This window comes from Calonectris borealis, chromosome W (assembly GCF_964195595.1).
Source record: "Calonectris borealis chromosome W, bCalBor7.hap1.2, whole genome shotgun sequence".
NCBI lineage: Eukaryota > Metazoa > Chordata > Aves > Procellariiformes > Procellariidae > Calonectris > Calonectris borealis.
The window spans coordinates 55,694,728-55,715,275 of record NC_134351.1 but is presented as its reverse complement, the minus strand read 5'-3'; the positions used below and the strand labels follow the sequence as shown (position 1 = coordinate 55,715,275).

Below are 20,548 nucleotides of genomic sequence, written 5' to 3'. Positions count from 1 at the left end.
TTTTTTTTTTTCCCCAAGTTCAGCAAGAAAAGAAACATTTGACAATAAGTGAATTACCATCATTTCAACCTATGCTTTTATAACGCGCATTAGCAGTGGTTAAGCATGCACAATCATCCTTCACCCCTATTCAACCCTTTAAACATGACGATATCACCACATTACAGTGAAGAAATGGAACAGACTGAGAAAAACTGTACTTTTGATTATAAATTATTTAAGTCATAATCTGCTTAACCCTCTTTTTAAAATAGCCTACCAAGCCCACAACTTATTCTCCAGGAAACAGGCTGACAAATATTCAAACTGCAACATTTGGAAGTGGTACTCCAATTTAAATACAGGATTTCTTTTTAACCATAAAAAGTTTAGGTCCCTAATTTACTTCAAATTGTCATAAAATGAAAACTGGATAATCTCCAAATTAAGTTTCCAAACCCTAGTTAAACCTTACAACTGCCTATGGCAAACATGATATATCATCAATGAAATATGACCAAAAAAACCACCCCTCTTGTTAGATAAATGCTAAATAGGAAAAGCCTAGAAAAGAATGAATGTGGGAAATAGTCACTCGCTTCAATTTTTGGGGTGAGAATTAAAAAAATTGTATCCTTTGCCTCTTGTTTTGGTCAGCTCCAGACAAGCTGTCCTACAGCTAGTTTTACACTTAAAAGTACTATCCATACTATTCTGTCAGATAGGAGAATGAAAAAAAACACACCCCTGGCCAACAGATTATGCATGCAAGAATCCTAATACAGACAAATCATACTGGCATAGAAGTTCTTTTGGTAGAAAAATTTTGTCTGTATCAAGAAAATTCCAGAGTTGTTCCAGAATTATACAAATATGACAAATAATAACTGTAGACAATTGTCCTGGTTTCGGCTGGGATAGAGTTAAATTTCTTCCTAGTGCTGTGTTTTGGATTTAGTATGAGAAGAATGTTGATAACACACTGATGTTTTCAGTTGTTGCTAAGTACCCTGCCAGTCAAGGACATTCAGCTTAAAAAATAAAAAAAAAAAAAAAACAACAAGCATTTGGAGGAAGCATAGCCAGGACAGCTAGCCCAGCTGGCCAACGGGCTATTCCATACCATGTGACGTCATGCTCAGTATATGAAGGGGAGGCGTGATCCAGGAAGTAGCAATCGCTACTTGGTTATCGGTCAGCGCGGGTGGTGAGCAATTGCATTGTGCATCACTCATTTTTTATATTCTATCATTATTATTATTATTTTCCCTTTTCTGTTCTATTAAACTGTCTTTATCTCAACCCACGAGTTTTCCTCACTCTTACCCTTCCGATTCTCTCCCCGTCCCACTGGGGGGCGGGGGGAGTGAGCAAGTGGCTGCGTGGTATTTGGCTGCCTGCCAGGTTAAACCACGACAGTCCTTTTTGGCGCCCAACGTGGGGCACGAAGGGTTGAGATAACGACACATCTGACCCGAACGGGTTAAAACAAATTTGTTATAAGCATTCATTATATCAGTTTAGTAGTCGCTGGTCACAATGTTGGTTTATTTGCTCTCAGAGTTGTTGGATCTGTTCTGGGAGTTTTGGTCTGTAGCACCTTACTGGCTGTCTATACTGCTGATTATCAGTATTTATGTGGGGTTGGTCATCTCTGGGAAATGGATTAAGGTCACCGCTTTTCTATACTGTGTGACACTGGTTTATGTTATGATAAAAGTATTGGTCATGGGATTGTACTCAGCACTGCCGTCATCCCTGTGCTTCAGGAGCTATCTTTTGGAAACTATTAATAATTACACTTTTTACCTCTTCTCCTCAGAGAGCCAATTTAGGGGGGAAAGAGCTTCCTTCACCTTCCCCTTCTCCTCCAGGCTGATTACAATAGCTCTTGAGGATTCCGAATATCCTTGGGATGCTCAAACCAGCGTGTTCCTATTGCTGTCTCCTGAATGTGTCTCAGGCCTTGTTTAAGGTTAAACAACTACTTAAGAATACCACCCAGAGATCTGCCCCGAGGCTGGAGAGCTATGAGTGGCAGGGTGTGTGGGATAGTATGGGCAAGTGCCTAGGACAGTGGGCACCTCCAGTGTTTTGGAGCTTCACCCCTGAACAAGTGCAGAATCCTGAAAAACTAGTAAAATATTTGGAAAACGTATGCTGTCACCCTGGCAATTCCAGAGAGACCCAGATCACTGCAACGTGCTGGGGCCTGGCCCATGCCTACCGAGCCCTGTTCAACACTATCCAGAACCCTCAAGGGGGAGAAAAGGTCTCCGGATCTGACGACAAAGCAACAGGCACTGCGGCTACTCCAGCCCCCGCGACGGGCACTGCGGCTGAACCAGAGGACCAACCCTTGCTGGTATCCGTTGCCCCTGTACAGAAGAGGAAATCTTGGAAGAGGAAGTCAGGTCGTTTAGAAAGGGATGATGGAAAAGCAGGGCCATCACAAGGAGGGCAGGAGGAAGAGGAAGAACTCATAAACGAGACGGAAACCACCCGATCCCTATCCCTGGGTGAGCTGCGAGAAATGCAGAAAGATTTCAGCCGTCGTCCAGGCGAGCATATTGTTACCTGGCTGCTCTGATGCTGGGATAATGGGGCCAGTAGCCTGGAATTGGAGGGGAAGGAAGCCAAACAGCTGGGATCCCTTGCTAGGGAAGGGGGCATTGACAAATTGATTGGACAAGGGACACAGGTCCTCAGCCTCTGGAGGCGACTGCTGTCAGGCGTGAAGGAAAGGTATCCCTTCAAGGAAGATGTTACATATCACCTAGGCAAATGGACCACTGTGGAGAGAGGTATCCAGTACCTGAGAGACTTAGGCGTGCTGGAGGTGGTTTATAGTGACCTGGACAACAACCAAACGCCCAAAGATCCAGATGAAGACCCATGTGACGTAAGTTGGTATGGAGCGCACCAGCATCGTATGCCAGTTCGTTGGCAGTACTGTGCTGGAAAGAGGAAGAAGCACCAACGGTGGATGACATGGTTAGCAGACTCCGGGAATACGAAGAAACTGTCTCCTCCTCCCTTGTCTCGGCTGTTGAGAAACTGTTCTGGGAGGTCCAGCAACTCAAAGAGGGTATGTCCTATTCCCCACCTGTACGGACCAGTATCTCAGCCATTAGGACTCAACGTTTTTCTGCTCAAGAGAGAGGATATAGAAGGTACACACCACGGGGCACCCTGTGGTTTTACCTGCGTGACCACGGAGAGGACATGAGGCAGTGGGATGGAAAACCTACCTACATCCTAGACGCACGGGTACATGAGTTGCAAGGAAAAACAATGACACAAGGGGGTTCTCCAAGGAAAAATGCTGCTAGAACTCCAATACGAACTGGAGTCAAAGGCAGCCAAGTGGTACGCCACAAGTGACATCGCTAATGCGTTCTTCTCCATCCCTTTGGCAGCAGAGTGCAGGCCACAGTTTGCTTTCACTTGGAGGGGCGTCCAGTACACCTGGAACCGACTGCCCCAGGGGTGGAAACACAGCCCTACCATTTGCCATGGACTGATCCACACTGCACTGGAACAGGGTGAGGCTCCGGAACACCTGCAATACATTGATGACATCATCGTGTGGGGCAACACAGCAGAAGAAGCTTTTGAGAAAGGGAAGAAAATAATTCAAATCCTTCTGAAGGCCAGTTTTGCCATAAAGCAAATTAAGGTCAAGGGACCTGCACAGGAGATCCAGTTTTTAGGAATAAAATGGCAAGATGGACGTCGTCAGATCCCAATGGATGTGATCAACAAAATAACAGCCATGTCCCCACCAACTCGCAAAAAGGAAACACAAGCTTTCTTAGGTGTTGTGGGCTTTTGGAGAATGCATATTCCAGATTACAGCCTGATTGTAAGCCCTGTCTATCAAGTGACACGGAAGAAGAACGATTTCAAATGGGGCCCTGAGCAACGACAAGCCTTTGAACAAATTAAACAGGAGATAATTCAGGCAGTAGCCCTTGGGCCAGTCCGGGCAGGACAAGATGTAAAGAATGTGCTCTACACCGCAGCCGGGGAGAATGGCCCTACCTGGAGCCTCTGGCAGAAAGCCCCAGGGGAGACTCGAGGTCGACCCTTAGGGTTCTGGAGTCGGGGATACAGAGGATCCGAGGCCCGCTACACTCCAACTGAGAAGGAGATATTGGCAGCATATGAAGGGGTTCGAGCTGCTTCGGAAGTGGTTGATACTGAAGGACAGCTCCTCCTGGCACCCCGACTGCCGGTGCTGGGCTGGGTGTTCAAAGGGAGGGTCCCCTCTACACATCATGCAACCGATGCTACGTGGAGTAAATGGGTCGCACTGATCCCACAACGGGCCCGAATAGGAAACCCCAGTCGCCCAGGAATCTTGGAAGCGATCACGGACTGGCCAGAAAGCAAAGATTTCGGAATATCCCCAGAGGAGGAGGTGACTCATTTCCGAAACACCCTCATAGACACCTGGGCCAAAGAGCATGGCATTGAGTGGGTCTATCACATCCCCTACCACGCACCAGCCTCTGGAAAAATTGAATGATACAACGGACTGCTAAAGACTACGCTGAGAGCAATGGGTGCTGGGACATTCAAGCATTGGGACACACATTTAGCAAAAGCCACCTGGTTAGTCAACACTAGGGGATCTGTTAATCGAGCTGGCCCTGCCCAATCAAGACTCTTACGTACTGTAGATGGAGATAAAGTCCCTGTCGTGCACATAAGAAATATGCTGGGGAAGACAGTCTGGGTTACTCCTGCCTCTGGCAAGGGAAAACCCATCCGTGGGATTGCTTTTGCTCAAGGACCTGGGTGCACTTGGTGGGTAATGCGAAATGATGGGGAAGTCCAGTGTGTACCTCAAGGGGATTTGATTTTGGGTGAAAATAGCCAATGAACTGAATTGTATGATTTAATTGTTATATGATATTGTATATCATTATTTCTATGGTTGCTATCATTGGTATAGCAGTAAAAAATCACCCAGGTTAATGAAGAATGAACTCTGATGAAACCGAGCAAAGTGCAACGATGATAGAACTGGACAAGCACAGTGATAATGGAGCCAGAACTGGCTTCAGGCTGCAACAGTCCAACACCACACACCATCTCTCCGGCCCTGAAAGACTGTTATGACAGATGGAGCCCAAAGTCGTGGACTAAATGAACTCAATGGACATTTTAGAGGGATGGCCCATAGACTAAGGGAATGATATCTGCGCATGTCTGTATATATGTGTACATATATATAAAAAGACAAGAAAGGTGGTGGTGATGCATTGGAATGTATTAGAAAATGTGAAACCTAAGCATAACGTAAATGGTATAGAATAAGGGGTGCATACTGTCCTGGTTTCGGCTGGGATAGAGTTAAATTTCTTCCTAGTGCTGTGTTTTGGATTTAGTATGAGAAGAATGTTGATAACACACTGATGTTTTAGTTGTTGCTAAGTACCCTGCTAGTCAAGGACATTCAGCTTAAAAAATAAAAAAAAAAACCAAAAAAACCAACCAAACAAACAAGCAAGCAAGCATTGGGAGGGAGCATAGCTGGGACAGCTAGCCCAGCTGGCCAATGAGGTATTCCATACCATGTGACGTCATGCTCAGTATATGAATGGTAGGCGTGATCCAGGAAGTAGTGATCGCTACTTGGTTATCGGTCAGCGTGGGTGATGAGCAATTGCATTGTGCATCACTCATTTTGTATATTCTATCATTATTTATTATCATTATTCTCCCTTTTCTGGTCTATTAAACTGTCTTTATCTCAACCCACGAGTTTTTCTCACTCTTACCCTTCCAATTCTCTCCCCGTCCCACTGGGTGTGGGGGGGAGCGAGGGAGCGGCTGCGTGGTATTTGGCTGCCTGCCAGGTTAAACCACGACAACAATCCATTAATGGGGGGGAGCACAACTCCCTCATATAGGTGAAATAAAGTATTTGCTGAAACTAGGTACAACTTTTCAACAACTACAAGATTTGATTTATGCTTCTGAAAAGATACCCTATTTAATAATTAATTTACAAATTTTAGTGTAACAGAACAATAGAAACTGGGTGTACATTCCTGTAATTCTGAAATGAAAGTTCCAAATATTAGCCAAAAACAATCTTCTCTTTACCCACAAACTTAGGAAGACATATACTAGTCATTATGGTTTGCCATTTGTATTGTCGACTTCTTTTCATTCACCTAACTCCAGGTAAATTTAAACTCATTTTAGATGCTCTGGTAAACACCACTGTCATTTTCTTTACACTGTTGCTGCTTGCTGCAGTTTCAAATAAGTATCATGTGTTTCATACTTTCCACCTAGGCAATTATTTAATGGACCCTGTATACATGAAAATATTCCTCTGATTAATATTATGGTGTTATAGTTTTGAAAGCTAGCTAACAGTAATTTTCTATTACCAAGTGTCTGAAAGAGCTACATAAAATTGAGAGCATCAAAAATCAAAAAAAGCAGTCACCTGATGTTTACACTGGCGACATATCTTCTTCAGTTCTGAAAGTTTTGAGGAGTTTGAACACAAAAGCAACCTGGCAATTTCAATTTTCTTCTTCCAGCTTCAATAAATTAAATAAAGATCAGCTTCAGAGAAGCTCTATGCATATGAAGGAGAACAGATATTTTTATCTATATCTAGATAATTAATTTTTAACACAAAGATGAAAAGTTGCCAACTCATGCTAAATGCACACACAAAGGGAGGAGACTGAGCAAATATTACACAACAGCTCTCTTGAAACTGAGCATCCAACTGTATGCCAAGTAGAAGAGTAGCACTGCTTAAACATCTGAATGGAACTCCAGGTGGAAGCATGACAAGTCTCATTATCACTCATATCACATAGGTGCATATGAGAATATGTCTTACGCTTATTAGAGCGAGCCTCTTCACAAAGCTAAGATAATTAACCCTGGACACAGCCAGCCCTTACATGTTACAAAAGAACTTGAAAAGAAAAGAATCTTCCTCACAGGCATTCTCAAAAATCTACAGGTAACACCAGGAATTAAAAAGATAAAATAAAAATAATTCGTCAAAAGCAATTTAAACACGCATTTTTATATCCCAGAACTTCCAGACTTACCATGCACAGCATTACACAGAGACCAGTTTCAGCTATACATAGAACTTACAACAGTTGAATCAAATTAATTTAAAACAATTAACAAATATATACTGACGGGCTTAGAAGTGGCTTATTTTGGTTGACCTGAAACAGTTTAATAGACTCACAATTAACAAGAGTATCACCTGCACCAGTCAGTTTGAAAATCAAACTTATGTCAAAGCTTATGCAACACTTCCTAAGTAGTGCTAAGAAAACAGTAAGTCAATGATAACAAATACTTTTTATTCTACTGTACCAGCATGAGTGTACTCAAAGTGACAAAACCTAGCTATGTATAATGGAAATAACTTACAAGAACACTTTAATGTTTCAGACCAGCTACAGTCACAATGAAAACAAGTTTCATTTCATGCAAGGCTCAATAATCCAAATCCAGGTTTTAAGTTTTTCTCCATGTATAACTACCCAATTAAAAATATAAATATCTGCACAGAGATAACTGACAAATTACATTACTAAAACAGACTGGAAAGTCTGTTGTTTCTCTAGCTGGCTGCTGTTCAGGCTGTACCTTCTATCATGCAGATAGAAATGAGTTGTCGGTACAAAAGCATAAAGTTCTGAGACACAGTTTTGCTTTTGCATGATACAACTGTAAGTTGTTAGTTAGTGCCATTCCCCCAAACAACTGCATTGTATGGGAGGCTTAACGAAGAGAGATCTACTGCAGTAGAAGCCCCATCTACGCACCACAGTGATGCAAGAGTAAGACCCCCTAGCAAAGGGTCTCCCGCTCGTATCTGCACATCCCTTGGCCCAGCAAACCCTCTCCCCCATCGTTTCTCCCTAACAGACCACCGAGCACTGCGCGAGGCAGGGGCAGGGCGCTTCCCCCACGGCCCAGCCCGGCAGAGGCAAGGCGAGCCGCGGCAGGCGCAGGAGGCCGCCGTAGGAGGCGCAGAGTGCCGAGGAGGGGACGGCGGCCACCATCCCTCCGCCGCGCTGCCCGCGGCAAGGCCCAAGCCCAGTCTCCAGGGTGGTGTAAGAGTCGAGGCTGCTCCCGCGGAGAGTACGCCGGCTGCACTGCAACGCAACGCAACGCACCGTACCGTGCCCTGCCCTGCCCCTACCCGTCCCACCCGCGACACGGAGGAACCGGCCCGCGGCACTTCCCTACCCAGAAGTTCTCCAAGAAGTACGCCGCCATCATCACCCCGCCGCCGCCGCCCGGGCCCTCAGCGAGCCCGAGCCCGGCCCCGGCCGCCTCAGCCACTGAGACACAACGGAGGAAACAGGCGCCGTCGCGGCGCGCCACCCTTCCCGTTACGATGCAACCGCCTCCTTCCACAGAGCTTCACCACCCCCGACCCCGCGCATGTGCCCAGCTGCCGCCGGGCGCCGCGGATCCTGCGCAGGCGCGTCGCATTCCCCCCCCCCCCCCCCCCCCCCCCACCGAGCGGAGGAGCGGCGCGCGCATGCCCAGAGCACCGGCCCCACCGCAGCTGAGAAGTGCTATCTCACAGGTGAAGAAACCCTGATCTCTATAGAAATATGAATATATTTGCAGAAGGCAGACTCAGAAATCTTGAGTAAAATATTCAGTAACCACTACGGAGTGACTATACTGAAGGATGGAATGCATACGAATTATTTGATACCCAGAGGAGAATAGATTCATGCTGTTTGAAGTGGCTTCATAACCAAGCATCTTTCCAGCCACATAAGATAAGATCCTTCAAGGCATTTGATGACTACTAGGCACTTTATTAACAAAGTGTAGCTTACCCTCTCCAGTACCTCCTCTCACAGGATTTTACAGTTTCAGTGACAGGCTCCTAAAAGCAATACACTTCATCTAAAGTGAAAAAGTCTAGAGAAACTGTTTACTTCAAACCTTTATCTTCTTCAATGATAGTTCAGTTTTCCAGACCCTTCTTTTGCTTGATGTAGATTATTAGCCAGTTGGGATCATGTTGATTGCTGGACCAGAATACAGATCCACTGAATTGCTGTCTGGGGCCAGTCTGTACCTAGACTGCTGCTTTTCAGTAAGAATACCTTTAGATATTCTTCATGGCAGAGTCAGCACCACTGGTCTCTTTCTGGGACCCCAAAGACAGCAGTTATCTTTTCATTATTGACTAAAAATAGAGGACCAGGTCTAAGCAATGATGTGAGGGGCTGCAGCTCACAGTCCTAGGCACACAAGTGGTTAAGTGCTTTATCCAAACTTTATCTATGATTTTGTCAGCACAAAGCTTTATCCAAGATACAAAAAAGTAAGAAGCTGATATTCTATGTTGGGTCCCCCCTCAAGGAAACTCTATCAGTTCTGGTTTGAGAATCTCCCCTACCCCCATCTTAACACTGATGTCCTTTGCCCTTTATGCTGTAAGATATTAGGTAAGGCATATAGCAGAACATTCAAGTCATCCCTAATAACCTGATAAATTCACCAACTTATGTCAAATTTATGTTGATTAAAGACTTCCATGAAAGCCAAATGGTTAGGAAAAATGTAGTTCAAAAGTTTACAGAACTATAGAATTTCATTAGGCCAAAAAGTATTAGTTAGGGCAAATCAGTATTGTTTATATCAATATATATTTATATCAGTATAAGTCAGCGTTACTTATTCTGCATTATAAAGTTTCAACTACCTTTACCAAAGATACGTTCATGGAAGATGAACAATATCATTCTTAATTGGTATAACAATCGCTGGCAACTGGCTGTACCTTTAGTACACTACTTCCTGTAGCTTCATGGTAACTTTAGGAGTTCCTTTCTTTCCAGCAACATTCTCCCAAAGTTTCAGTATATGCAAAGTTCACTAAGTTGCCAATGCCAAGACAGAGAAAACTTCTGGACTCCTTTCATAGTCAAAACTTCTTTAAAAGTCCCAAGACACTTAGATCTGGATCTCTCTCTTCTGATAATAGGAGTAAGCATGTGTACTGTAATTCTAAACAATAACAACATACTGTAGGACTACATTTAAGAAAAACTACTTTATGCATTGGTTTACTTGACATAAGCAAGCAGCCTGCATTATAATTACCTTAGCCTAATGGAAAACATGACTATAGTACTTTTTGCAGTGTGCGTTACTATCTGTAAGGATGTACACCAGGGCAAACAATGAGACAAAAGCTGCGTGATCAGAGCTGAAGCTTTGGGGTTTTTTCCATATAAAATACTTTTCACAGGGACAGATACTATGATGGAAGGAGAGTCAGGTTCACTTCTACATTTCAGAGAAAAGTTCCCATCTTCCACGTTTTCAAAGGTATATAGTAATCCCTTATCTACTGCTACATCAAGATGTGAAGCAACTGCACCAGTGCTGCAACAATCTACCATCACACAAGTATCAAACCCATTATCAGGTTTTCAACACCAGCTTTCCACAAAAATCTGAGTGAAATGCAAAATCTTAGACCTGAACTTCAAGGCATCCTGCAGCATATGTACTTCAATAGGGATGATCAGGATCAATAGTTATGTTCTTAAGGCACACTGGAATTACCCACAAAAAAATGAATTTCTTCAAGAGCAAACTTTTTCTTGAACTCCATATACAGGCATATAATGAGCTCTACCAGCAACAGAGGGCTGCTCTTAAACTTTACCATCCTACATTCTGCATGCAGATCTTGTCATCTGTCTCTAAAGTAGCACATACTGAAAAATCCTTACTAAGGACAGTCCTATTATGCACACTATTTCTTTGGAGACCGGGCTGGATAAGAAAGTCCTAGATTACTGATTACCTTCCTTTAAGTGCTGCTGGATATTACATAGTGAGCATGACTGAAGAATCGGTCCATATGCTATGCCAGTGCCATGGCAATATCCAGTCAATCTTTCTACAGTTTTTCAGTCATGCTGCTTGCATAATACCCAGTAGCAGGTATTAGCAGATATCAGTGCTCAGTACCTTGCATTTGAATTTAAAATTCAGTGTAAAAAAGCATACAGAAGGGTAGTGGGGAGGGGATTTTATGTGCTGGGTCAATATCCAGCCAATTTATTAAGGTCATTCTACAAGGTAACAGACTGTGAGCTGACATTCATGTAAGATCTTGAGGTTATGTGACCAGCTAAATACAGAACTTACTTAAAAGCAGAGATTGATGCTCAGTCATATTCAAAACAAGTTGTTAGATGTATTAGGAAAGGAACAGAGAACCTAATTCATCCAGTGTATAAAACCTGTGTGTGTGGGCACCTGCACCACGAATGTTGTGCACTGTACTAGTACCCCTTATCTTAAAAAACAAAAAACCAACCAACAACAAAAAATACCCAACACAAAACAAAACAAAAAAAAATCCAGAAGGTTGAAATAAAAGCAACAAAAACCAATCCATGATACGGAAACAAACATCTACCAAGTAAAGCAGAATTCTTCAAGCTGGAAAAGAAATGACTGAGAAAGAATACAATATAAAGAAAACTCATGAGTAGGAATAGAGAAGATATATTTTTAATATTGAACTCATTTTAATAAAAGCAAAAGCAAGGAATTCAGTCAAGCTGGAAGGAAGGGGAAACTGGACAAAGTTTCTAGGTTTCTCTAGATCCATACTAAAAATCCATAATGGGTTGAGGAACCTGAACACACATAAGTCCATGGGACCCAATGAGATGCATCCCAGGGTCCTGAGGGAACTGGCTGATGTAGTTGCCAAGCCAAACTCCATCATATTTGAAAAGTCATGGCAGTCAGGTGAAGTCCCCAGTGACTGGAAAAAGGGAAACATCACACCCGTTTTTAAAAAGGGTAATAAGGAGGACCCTGGGAACTACCAAACAGTCTGCCTCACCTCCGTGCCCAGTAAGATCATGGAGCAGATCCTCCTGGAAGACATGTCAAAACCTATGAATCATAGAATCATAGAATCATAGAATCATTAAGGTTGGAAAAGACCTCTAAGATCATCGAGTCCAACCGTCAACCCAACACCACCATGCCCACTACACCATGTCCCTAAGTGCCACATCTACACGTCTTTTAAATACCTCCAGGGATGGTGACTCAACCACTTCCCTGGGCAGCCTGTTCCAAGGCCTGATCACTCTTTCAGTAAAGAAATTTTTCCTAATGTCCAATCTAAACCTCCCTTGGCGCAACTTGAGGCCTTTTCCTCTCGTCCTATCGCTAGTTACTTGGCAGAAGAGACCAACACCCACCTCGCTACAACCTCCTTTCAGGTAGTTGTAGAGCGCGATGAGGTCTCCCCTCAGCCTCCTCTTCTCCAGGCTAAACAGTCCCAGTTCCCTCAGCCGCTCCCCATCAGACTTGTGCTCCAGGCCCTTCACCAGCTTCGTTGCCCTTCTCTGGACACACTCCAGCACCTCCATGTCCTTCTTGTAGTGAGGGGCCCAGAACGGAACACAGTATTCCAGGTGCGGCCTCACCAGTGCCCAGTACAGGGGCACGATCACCTCCCTAGTCCTGCTGGCCACACTATTTCTGATACAAGCCAGGATGCCGTTGGCCTTCTTGGCCACCTGGGCACACTGCCGGCTCATGTTCAGCCGGCTGTCAACCAGCACCCCCAGGTCCTTTTCCTCTGGGCAGCTTTCCAGCCACTCTTCCCCAAGCCTGTAGCGTTGCATGGGGTTGTTGTGGCCCAAGTGCAGGACCCGGCACTTGGCCTTGTTGAACCTCATACAGTTGCCCTCGGCCCATCGATCCAGCCTGTCCAGGTCCCTCTGCAGAGCCTTCCTACCCTCCAGCAGATCAACACTCCCGCCCAACTTGGTGTCGTCTGCAAACTTACTGAGGGAGCACTCGATCCCCTCGTCCAGATCATTGATGAAGATATTGAACAGGACCGGCCCCAGTACTGAGCCCTGGGGAACACCGCTCGTGACCGGCCGCCAACTGGATTTAACTCCGTTGACCACAACTCTCTGGGCTCGGCCGTCCAGCCAGTTTTTTACCCAGCGAAGAGTGTACCTGTCTAGGCCGTGAGCCGCCAGCTTCTCCAGGAGAATGCTGTGGGAGACAGTGTCAAAGGGTTTACTGAAGTCCAAGTAGACCACATCCACTGCCTTTCCCTCATCCACGAGGCGGGTCACCTGGTCATAGAAGGAGATCAGGTTGGTCAAGCAGGACCTGCCTTCCATGAACCCATGCTGGCTGGGCCTGATCCCCTGGTTGTCCCGGACATGGCTTGTGAGCGCCCTGAAGATAAACCGCTCCATGATCTTCCCCGGCACCGAGGTCAGGCTGACCGGTCTGTAGTTCCCCGGATCCTCCCTCCGGCCCTTCTTGTAGATGGGCGTCACATTGGCTAGCCTCCAGTCGTCCGGGACCTCCCCCGTTAACCAGGACTGCTGGTAAATGATGGAGAGCGGCTCGGCAAGCTCCTCCGCCAGCTCCCTCAGTACCCTCGGGTGGATCCCATCCGGCCCCATAGACTTGTGAGCGTCCAGGTGGCGTAGCAGGTCTTAACTTCTTCCTCTTGAATTATGGGGGGTTTATCCTGCTTGCTATCCCTGTCTTCCAGCTCAGGGGGCTGAGTACCCTGAGGATAACCACTCTGACTACTAAAGACTGAGGCAAAGATGGTGTTAAGTACCTCAGCCTTATCCTCGTCCTTGGTGGCAACATTCCCCCCTGCATCCAATAAAGGATGGAGATTCTCCTTGGCTCTCCTTTTGTCATTAATATACTGTCCTGGTTTTGGCTGGGATGGAGTTGATTTTCTTCCTATTAACTGGTATAGTGCTGTGTTTTGGATGTAGTGTGAGAATAATGTTGATGACACGCTGATGTTTTGGTTGTTGCTAGGTAGTGTTTGCGCTAGTCAAGGACTTTTCATCTTCCCATGCCCTGCCAGATGTGCAGGGGGCTGGGAGGGAGCGTGGCCAGGGCGGCTGGCCCAGCTGGCCAATAGGCTATTCCATACCATATGACGTCATGCTCAGCATATAAGGCTGGGTGAAGAAGAAGGAGGGGGGGGGCGTTCGGAGTGATGGCGTGTGTCTTCCCAAGTAACTGTTACGTGTGACGGAGCCCTGCTTTCCTGGCGATGGCTGAACACCTGCCTGCCGGTGGGAAGTAGTGAATGAATTCCTTGTTTTGCTTTGCTTGTGTGTGTGGCTTTTGCTTTCCCTATTAAACTGTCTGTATCTCAACCCACGAGTTTTTCTCACTTTTACCCTTCTGATTCTCTCTCCCATCCCACCCGGCGGGGGGGGTGAGCGAGCGGCTGCGTGGTATTTGGCTGCTGCCAGGTTAAACCACGACATATACTTGTAAAAGCATTTTTTGTTGTCTCTTATGACGGTGGCCAGGTTGAGTTCTAGCTGGGCTTTTGCCTTTCTAATTTCCTCTCTGCACGACCTAACGCGATCCCTGTACTCTTCCTGAGTTGCCTGCCCCTTCTTCCACAAGTGATAAACTCTCCTTTTTTCCTGAGTCCCAGCCAGAGCTCCCCATTCAGCCAGGCCGGTCATCTTTCCCGCCCGTTCTTCTTAGGGCACATGGGGACAGCCCGCTCCTGCGCCTTTAAGACTTCCTTCTTGAAGAACGTCCAGCCTTCCTGGACCCCTTTGCCCTTCAGGACTGTCTCCCAAGGGACCCTCTCGACCAGTGTCCTGAGCAGGCCAAAGTCCGTCCTCCGGAAGTCCATGGTAGCGGTTTTGCTGGCCCCCCTCTTTACTTCACCAAGTATCGAGAATTCTCCCATTTCATGGTCGCTAAGCCCAATCCGGCCTCCGACCACCACATCTCCCACCAGCCCTTCTCTGTTCGTGAACAGCAGGTCAAGCGAGGCACCTCCCCTGGTGGGCTCACTTACCAGCTGCGTCAGGAAGTTATCCTCCACACACTCCAGGAACCTCCTCGACTGTTTCCTCTCTGCCGTGTGGTATTTCCAGCAGACGTCCGGAAAGTTGAAGTCCCCCACGAGAACAAGGGCTAGCGACTGTGAGACTTCTGCCAGCCTCTGGTAGAATATTTCGTCTGCCTCCTCATCCTGGCTAGGTGGTCTATAACAGACCCCCAGCAGGATATCTGCCTTGTTGGCCTTCCCCCTCATCCTTACCCACAAGCACTCGACCTCGTCATCACTACCATTGAGCTCTAGACAGTCGAAGCACTCCCTAACATACAGGGCTACCCCACCGCCTCTCCTTCCTCGCCTGTCCCTTCTGAAGAGCTTATAGCCATCCATTGCAGCACTCCAATCGTGAGACTCATCCCACCATGCTTCCGTGATGGCGACTAAGTCATAGCTACCCCGCTGCACAATGGCTTCCAGCTCCTCCTGTTTGCCGCCCATGCTGCGTGCATTGGTGTAGATGCACTTGAGCTGGGCTGCCGATTTCTCCCCCGACAATGGCGTGCGGTCCCTAGGCTCTTCTCTAGAGAGCCTGGTTTTATCCCCGTCCCCCTTCGAATCTAGTTTAAAGCCCTCTCGATGAGCCCCGCCAACTCATACGCAAGAATCCTTCTCCCCCTGTGAGACAGCTGAACTCCGTCCGTCGCCAGCAGGCCCGGTGCCGTGTAAACCTCCCCATGATCAAAGAAGCCAAAATTCCGCCGATGGCACCAGGGAATTCTGCACGATGGAAGACAGGGAGGTGATTAGAGACAGCCAACATGGCTTCACCAAGGGCAAATTGTGCCTGACTAATGTAGTGGCCTTCTACAATGGAGTGACTGCATCAGTAGACAAGGGAAGAGCTATGGATGTCATCTACCTGGACTTCTGTAAAGCCTTTGACACAGTCCCCCACAACATTCTGGCCACTAAATTGGAGAGAAATGGGTTTGATGGATGGACTGTTAGATGGATAAGGAATCGGCTGGATGGCTGCGTCCAAAGAGTTACAGTCAAGGGCTCAATGTCCAAGTGGAAACCAGTAACGAGTGGTGTCCCTCAAGGGTCCATACTGGGACCAGTACTGTTTAATATCTTCATCAATGACATAGAGGGATTGAGTGCACCCTCAGCAAGTTCATGGATGATACCAAGCTGAGTGGTGCAGTTGATTCCCTAGAGGGATGGGATGCCATCCAGAGGGACCTTGACAGGCTAGAGAGGTGGGCCTGTGGGAACCTCATGAGGTTCAACAAAGCCAAGGGCAAGGTCCTGCACCTGGGTCGGGGCAACCCCCGGTATCCATACAGCCTGGGGGATGAAGGGATTGAGAGCAGCCCTGCCGAGAAGGACTTGGGGTTACTGGTGGATGAAAAACTAAATATGAGCCAGCAATGTGCGCTCGCAGCCCAGAAGGCCAACTGTATCCTGGGCTGCATCAAAAGAAGCGTGGCCAGCAGGTCGAGGGAGGGGATTCTGCTCCGGTGAGACCCCACCTGCAGTACTATGTCCAGTTCTGGGGTCCCCAGTACAAGACAAACATGGACCTGTTGGAGCGGGTCCAGAGGAGGGCCACGAAAATGATCAGGGGGATGGAACACCTCTCCTATGAGGAGAGGTTGAGATTGTTCAGCCTGGAGAAGAGAAGTCTTGTGGCTTTTCAATACTTAAAGGGGGAGAGAGACTTTTTAGCAGGGCCTGTAGCGACAGGACAAGGGGGAATGGTTTTAAACTAAAAGAGGGTAGATTCAGACTAGATATAAGGAAGAAATTTTTTACAACGAGGGTGGTGAAACACTGGCACAGGTTTCCCAGAGAGGTGGTAGATGCCCCATCCCTGGAAACATTCAAGGTCAGGTTGGACGGGGCTCTGAGCAACCTGATCTAGTTGGAGATGTCCCTGCCCATGGCAGGGGGGTTGGACTAGATGACCTTTAAAGGTCCCTTCCAACCCCAACCATTCTATGATTCTATGACTAAATACAAAGACAATATTACTTATTCTGGAAGTCCCTGATTTGCAACTTAGTGAAGTGAATACTTTGCAAAAGTATTATTTATAGTACTTTAATCTTATCCTCTTCCCTAGGTATTGGTTTTTAGTGGTTGCCAAGGACAGGATAGTCATTGTTTGTCCCAGTACAATTGTTCTTTTGTTCTTATAGTGTAATAAAAGAAACATTCCCATTGCATATTATCAGCAGCTTTCATGGAACATCCAAGTAGTTTTCTGGATTACTAATTTTTTTGATTTAAAGAATTCCTTTCCCACTTTTGCCATCTACACGAGTATAAAGTTAAAGAACCACAACAATATACCTCACAGTAAGGGTATGAAGAACTAAAGTGTAAGAAGAAGGGTATGAAGAACTAAAGAACTATACTAGTAAACAGTTATATTTCATGAATACAATCCTCATTTTGAAAAATGATGCCATTTAACATTAATATGGGTTGCGTATGTGTGAAAGGCAGTATTTAGCTCAGTTCCCCTCTCAGAAAAGCATCCCTGATTGCAGTTTGCTCTCTGCATCTCCATTTACCTATCCTCCCATGTTTTCAGCTTCTGGTTTCATAAGTGTTAATACTAACTTATTGTCAACAATCAGTTCTTTTAAAGGGTGTAGATCATCTGAGATGTAGCATTAAATACACTAAGTTGCTACATGAAAGAACTTGTCGAATATGATACTAAAGATACAGTGCATCTAGACTACAGACATTAATATGATTGAAAAATATTGTATATTCTATTTTTACCTACAGTAATTAAGTTAATTTCCCCTATGAAAATAGATTTTCATTTTTGAAATTAATTTTTTTCATTTCAAATTTGCTATTTGAAAAAAGGATTATGAGCTCTAGGTAAAATAACTGCATACATTAGTAAAACCCTTGATACATGAACCTACAACTGAAAGTAGTAATATTTTAAGATAAAAAAAGAATGAAGATAAAGAATCCAAATAATCTGAATTATATTTGGCAATAATTACATTATGACATTATTTAATGTCATAATGAACTGCCAAAGAACCAGTCAATATTTAAAGCTCTTTATAAGTTAAAAAATGAGTAAGAAACCAATTCAGGTAAAGTATATAATCTAACACTGCACTTTATTTTTAAAGAGAACCTGAAGAAGCAGATGGAGGTAGAGCCATTTTATATACCAGATTGAGGATATGCCTTGAAAAATGCATTTTCTTTATTGTCCTTTTAAAAAAGAACTACACAAAGAATCTTGATAGGTAAAGAGGAATTTATACTACCAGTTGAGATAGGTTCCAAAAGATTATGAGCACCAGAAGATATAAAAAGCCAGAGCTGTTTACCACTGTGGTGGAGAACAGAAGATGGGGAAAGAAGACAACAGAGTGAATTGTTAGGTCAATCCCTTTCAAGAGTCATTTAACTTTGCTAAGTAATATCAGGTTACGTTGTAGGATTTCAACAACATCAGGAGTATGTTCTAACCAAACAATTGTACCTGAATACCTGCAGACATTACCCAGAAGTTTAATAATTCACTTGCTTATGACCTACACATTACCTTCATGACTAAAGATTTATTGCAGCCTGTTTTTTGTACAAAAAGTGTAATGAAATCCCATAGACAGAAGTTAAAGCTAGAAAAGCTTAGAAAAAAAATATCTGGTTAGAGTAAGAGATTATAAGGTTAGCAGTGAATATAGCTAATTTGAAATAATTTATTCAAAGGGTATTGGGAATTCTCCAACACAATCTTAAGACAGGCTACACCCTTTTCTAAAATATATACACAAACTGAAATTATGGTCTGAGAGATCACTGGTGAGATGATGGCCTACGGTACACTTCTGGGTAGGACGAATGTTTTTAACATCTTTTCTGAATTTAAGATAAACAAAAATAGTTGTGTAATCAACGAAAGGCTCACGGGTCAAGATAAGGACAGGGAGTGATCACTCACCAATTACCGTCACGGGCAAAACAGACTCGACTCAGGGAAATTAGTTTAATTTATCATAGAATCATAGAATGGTTTGGGTTGGAAGGGACCTTAAAGATCATCTAGTTCCAACCCGCCTGCCATGGGCAGGGACACCTTCCACTAGACCAGGTTGCTCAAAGCCCCATCCAACCTGACCTTGAACACTTCCAGGGAGGGGGCAATTTATTGCCAATTAACACCAGAGTAGGATAATGAGAAATAAGAACAAATCTTAAAACACCTTCCCCCCACCCCTCCCTTCTTCCCAGGCTCAACTTCACTCCCAATTTGTCTACCTCCTCCCCCCGAGCAGTGCAGGGGGACGGGGAACAGGAGTTGCGGTCCGTTCCTAATGCTTTGCCTCTGCTGCTCCTTCCTCCTCACGCTCTTCCCCTGCTCCAGCGTGGGGTCCCTCCCACAGGAGACAGTCCTTCCTGCAGGCTGCAGTTCTTCAAGAATTGCTCCAGCGTGGGTCCCCCACAGGGTCACAAGTCCTGCCAGCAAACCTGCTCCTGCGTGGGCTCCTCTCTCCATGGGTTCACAGGTCCTGCCAGGAGCCTGCTCCAGCACGGGCTCTCTATGGGGTCACAGCTTCCTTCAGGGCACATCCACTTGCTCCGGCGTGGGGTCCTCCACGGGCTGCAGGTGGATATCTGCTCCACCGTGGACCTCCATGGGCTGCAGGGGGACAGCCTGCCTCACCATGGTCTTCACCATGGGCTGGAGGGGAATCTCTGCTCCGGCGCCTGGAGCACCTCCTCCCCCTCCTTCTTCCCTGACCTTGGTGTCTGCAGAGTTGTTTCTCTCGCATATTCTCACTCCTCTCTTCCGGCTGCTGTCGCGCAGCAGTTTTTTCCCCTTCTTAAATATGTTATCCCAGAGACGCTACCGCTGTTGTTGTTGGGCTCGGCCGTGGCCAGCGGTGGGTCCGTCTTGGAGCTGGCTGGCATTGGCTCTGTTGGACATAGGGGAAGCTTCCAGCAGCTTCTCACAGAAGCCACCCCTGTAGCCCCCCCCACCAAAACTTTGCCACGCAAACCCAATACAGCCATTCATTACTTCAGTTACTTAAATTATGAACCCAACAGCATTGTTTCAGAGTCACTTGGTACCAATACTCCACCTTTATTACTCTTCCGCTTTGTTGCTGCCAAAAGCGCGTTTCATCAAATCAACCTTAAAGCAAATGGATTAGAAAGTATTAGTTAACATTAGTAACTACAAACTGCAATAGTTTAATGGTTGTAAATTCCATTTTGACTCTTTCCAGTCACACTTCAGCCCTGCATGAAAAATCCTTTGTGATTTCTAATATATTCAGGAGGTGCATTACTACAGATAAACCATACTAAGTTTTCTCATCTATGTAAGATAGGGAAGTAACATGATTAATTATTCTGCTGTAATAACGTCAAGTAACGATGTAACTGTTCACTGAACTCCTGCTCAGATTTTGGCTAACAGCTCATGCTAAGGTCTGATGCATGCTGGGAGCAGCGCCATTAGGTCAAAGCCAGAGCACCAGGTAGGCAGGACAGGTGGCCAGAAAGAGCTAAAGGGCCATTATGCAGCCATGATCACCTGCAGCCATCATCTTTGCATATTGAGTGTTTGGCAGTTTCGTCAGAATCTGCTAGCTCATGGAAATGGCATAGACCAAATTTCCAAGCTGGAGG

At 45.5% G+C, this 20,548-nt stretch overlaps 1 protein-coding gene across 3 annotated transcripts in view; it reads right to left on the bottom strand.

The window, feature by feature from the left end:
• The window catches only part of LOC142074855 (F-BAR domain only protein 2-like), a 159,467-nt gene extending 151,045 nt beyond the window's left edge, over positions 1–8,422 (bottom strand). Inside the window, exons 1-2 of one of the 3 annotated variants that reach the window (XM_075135766.1) lie at positions 8,236–8,422; positions 6,449–6,545 (exon numbers count right to left, since the gene is read on the bottom strand). Coding sequence is in view for 1 of the 3 variants with exons in the window: in XM_075135765.1 (XP_074991866.1) it covers positions 8,236–8,268 (33 nt within the window). In the remaining 2 variants the exon portion in view is untranslated. Of the gene's footprint in view, positions 1–6,448; positions 6,546–7,418; positions 7,470–8,235 lie in introns of those variants that run through there. The other 2 variants (XM_075135765.1, XM_075135767.1) reach the window with 2 other exon arrangements.
• Between the last annotated feature and the right edge of the window lie 12,126 nt (positions 8,423–20,548).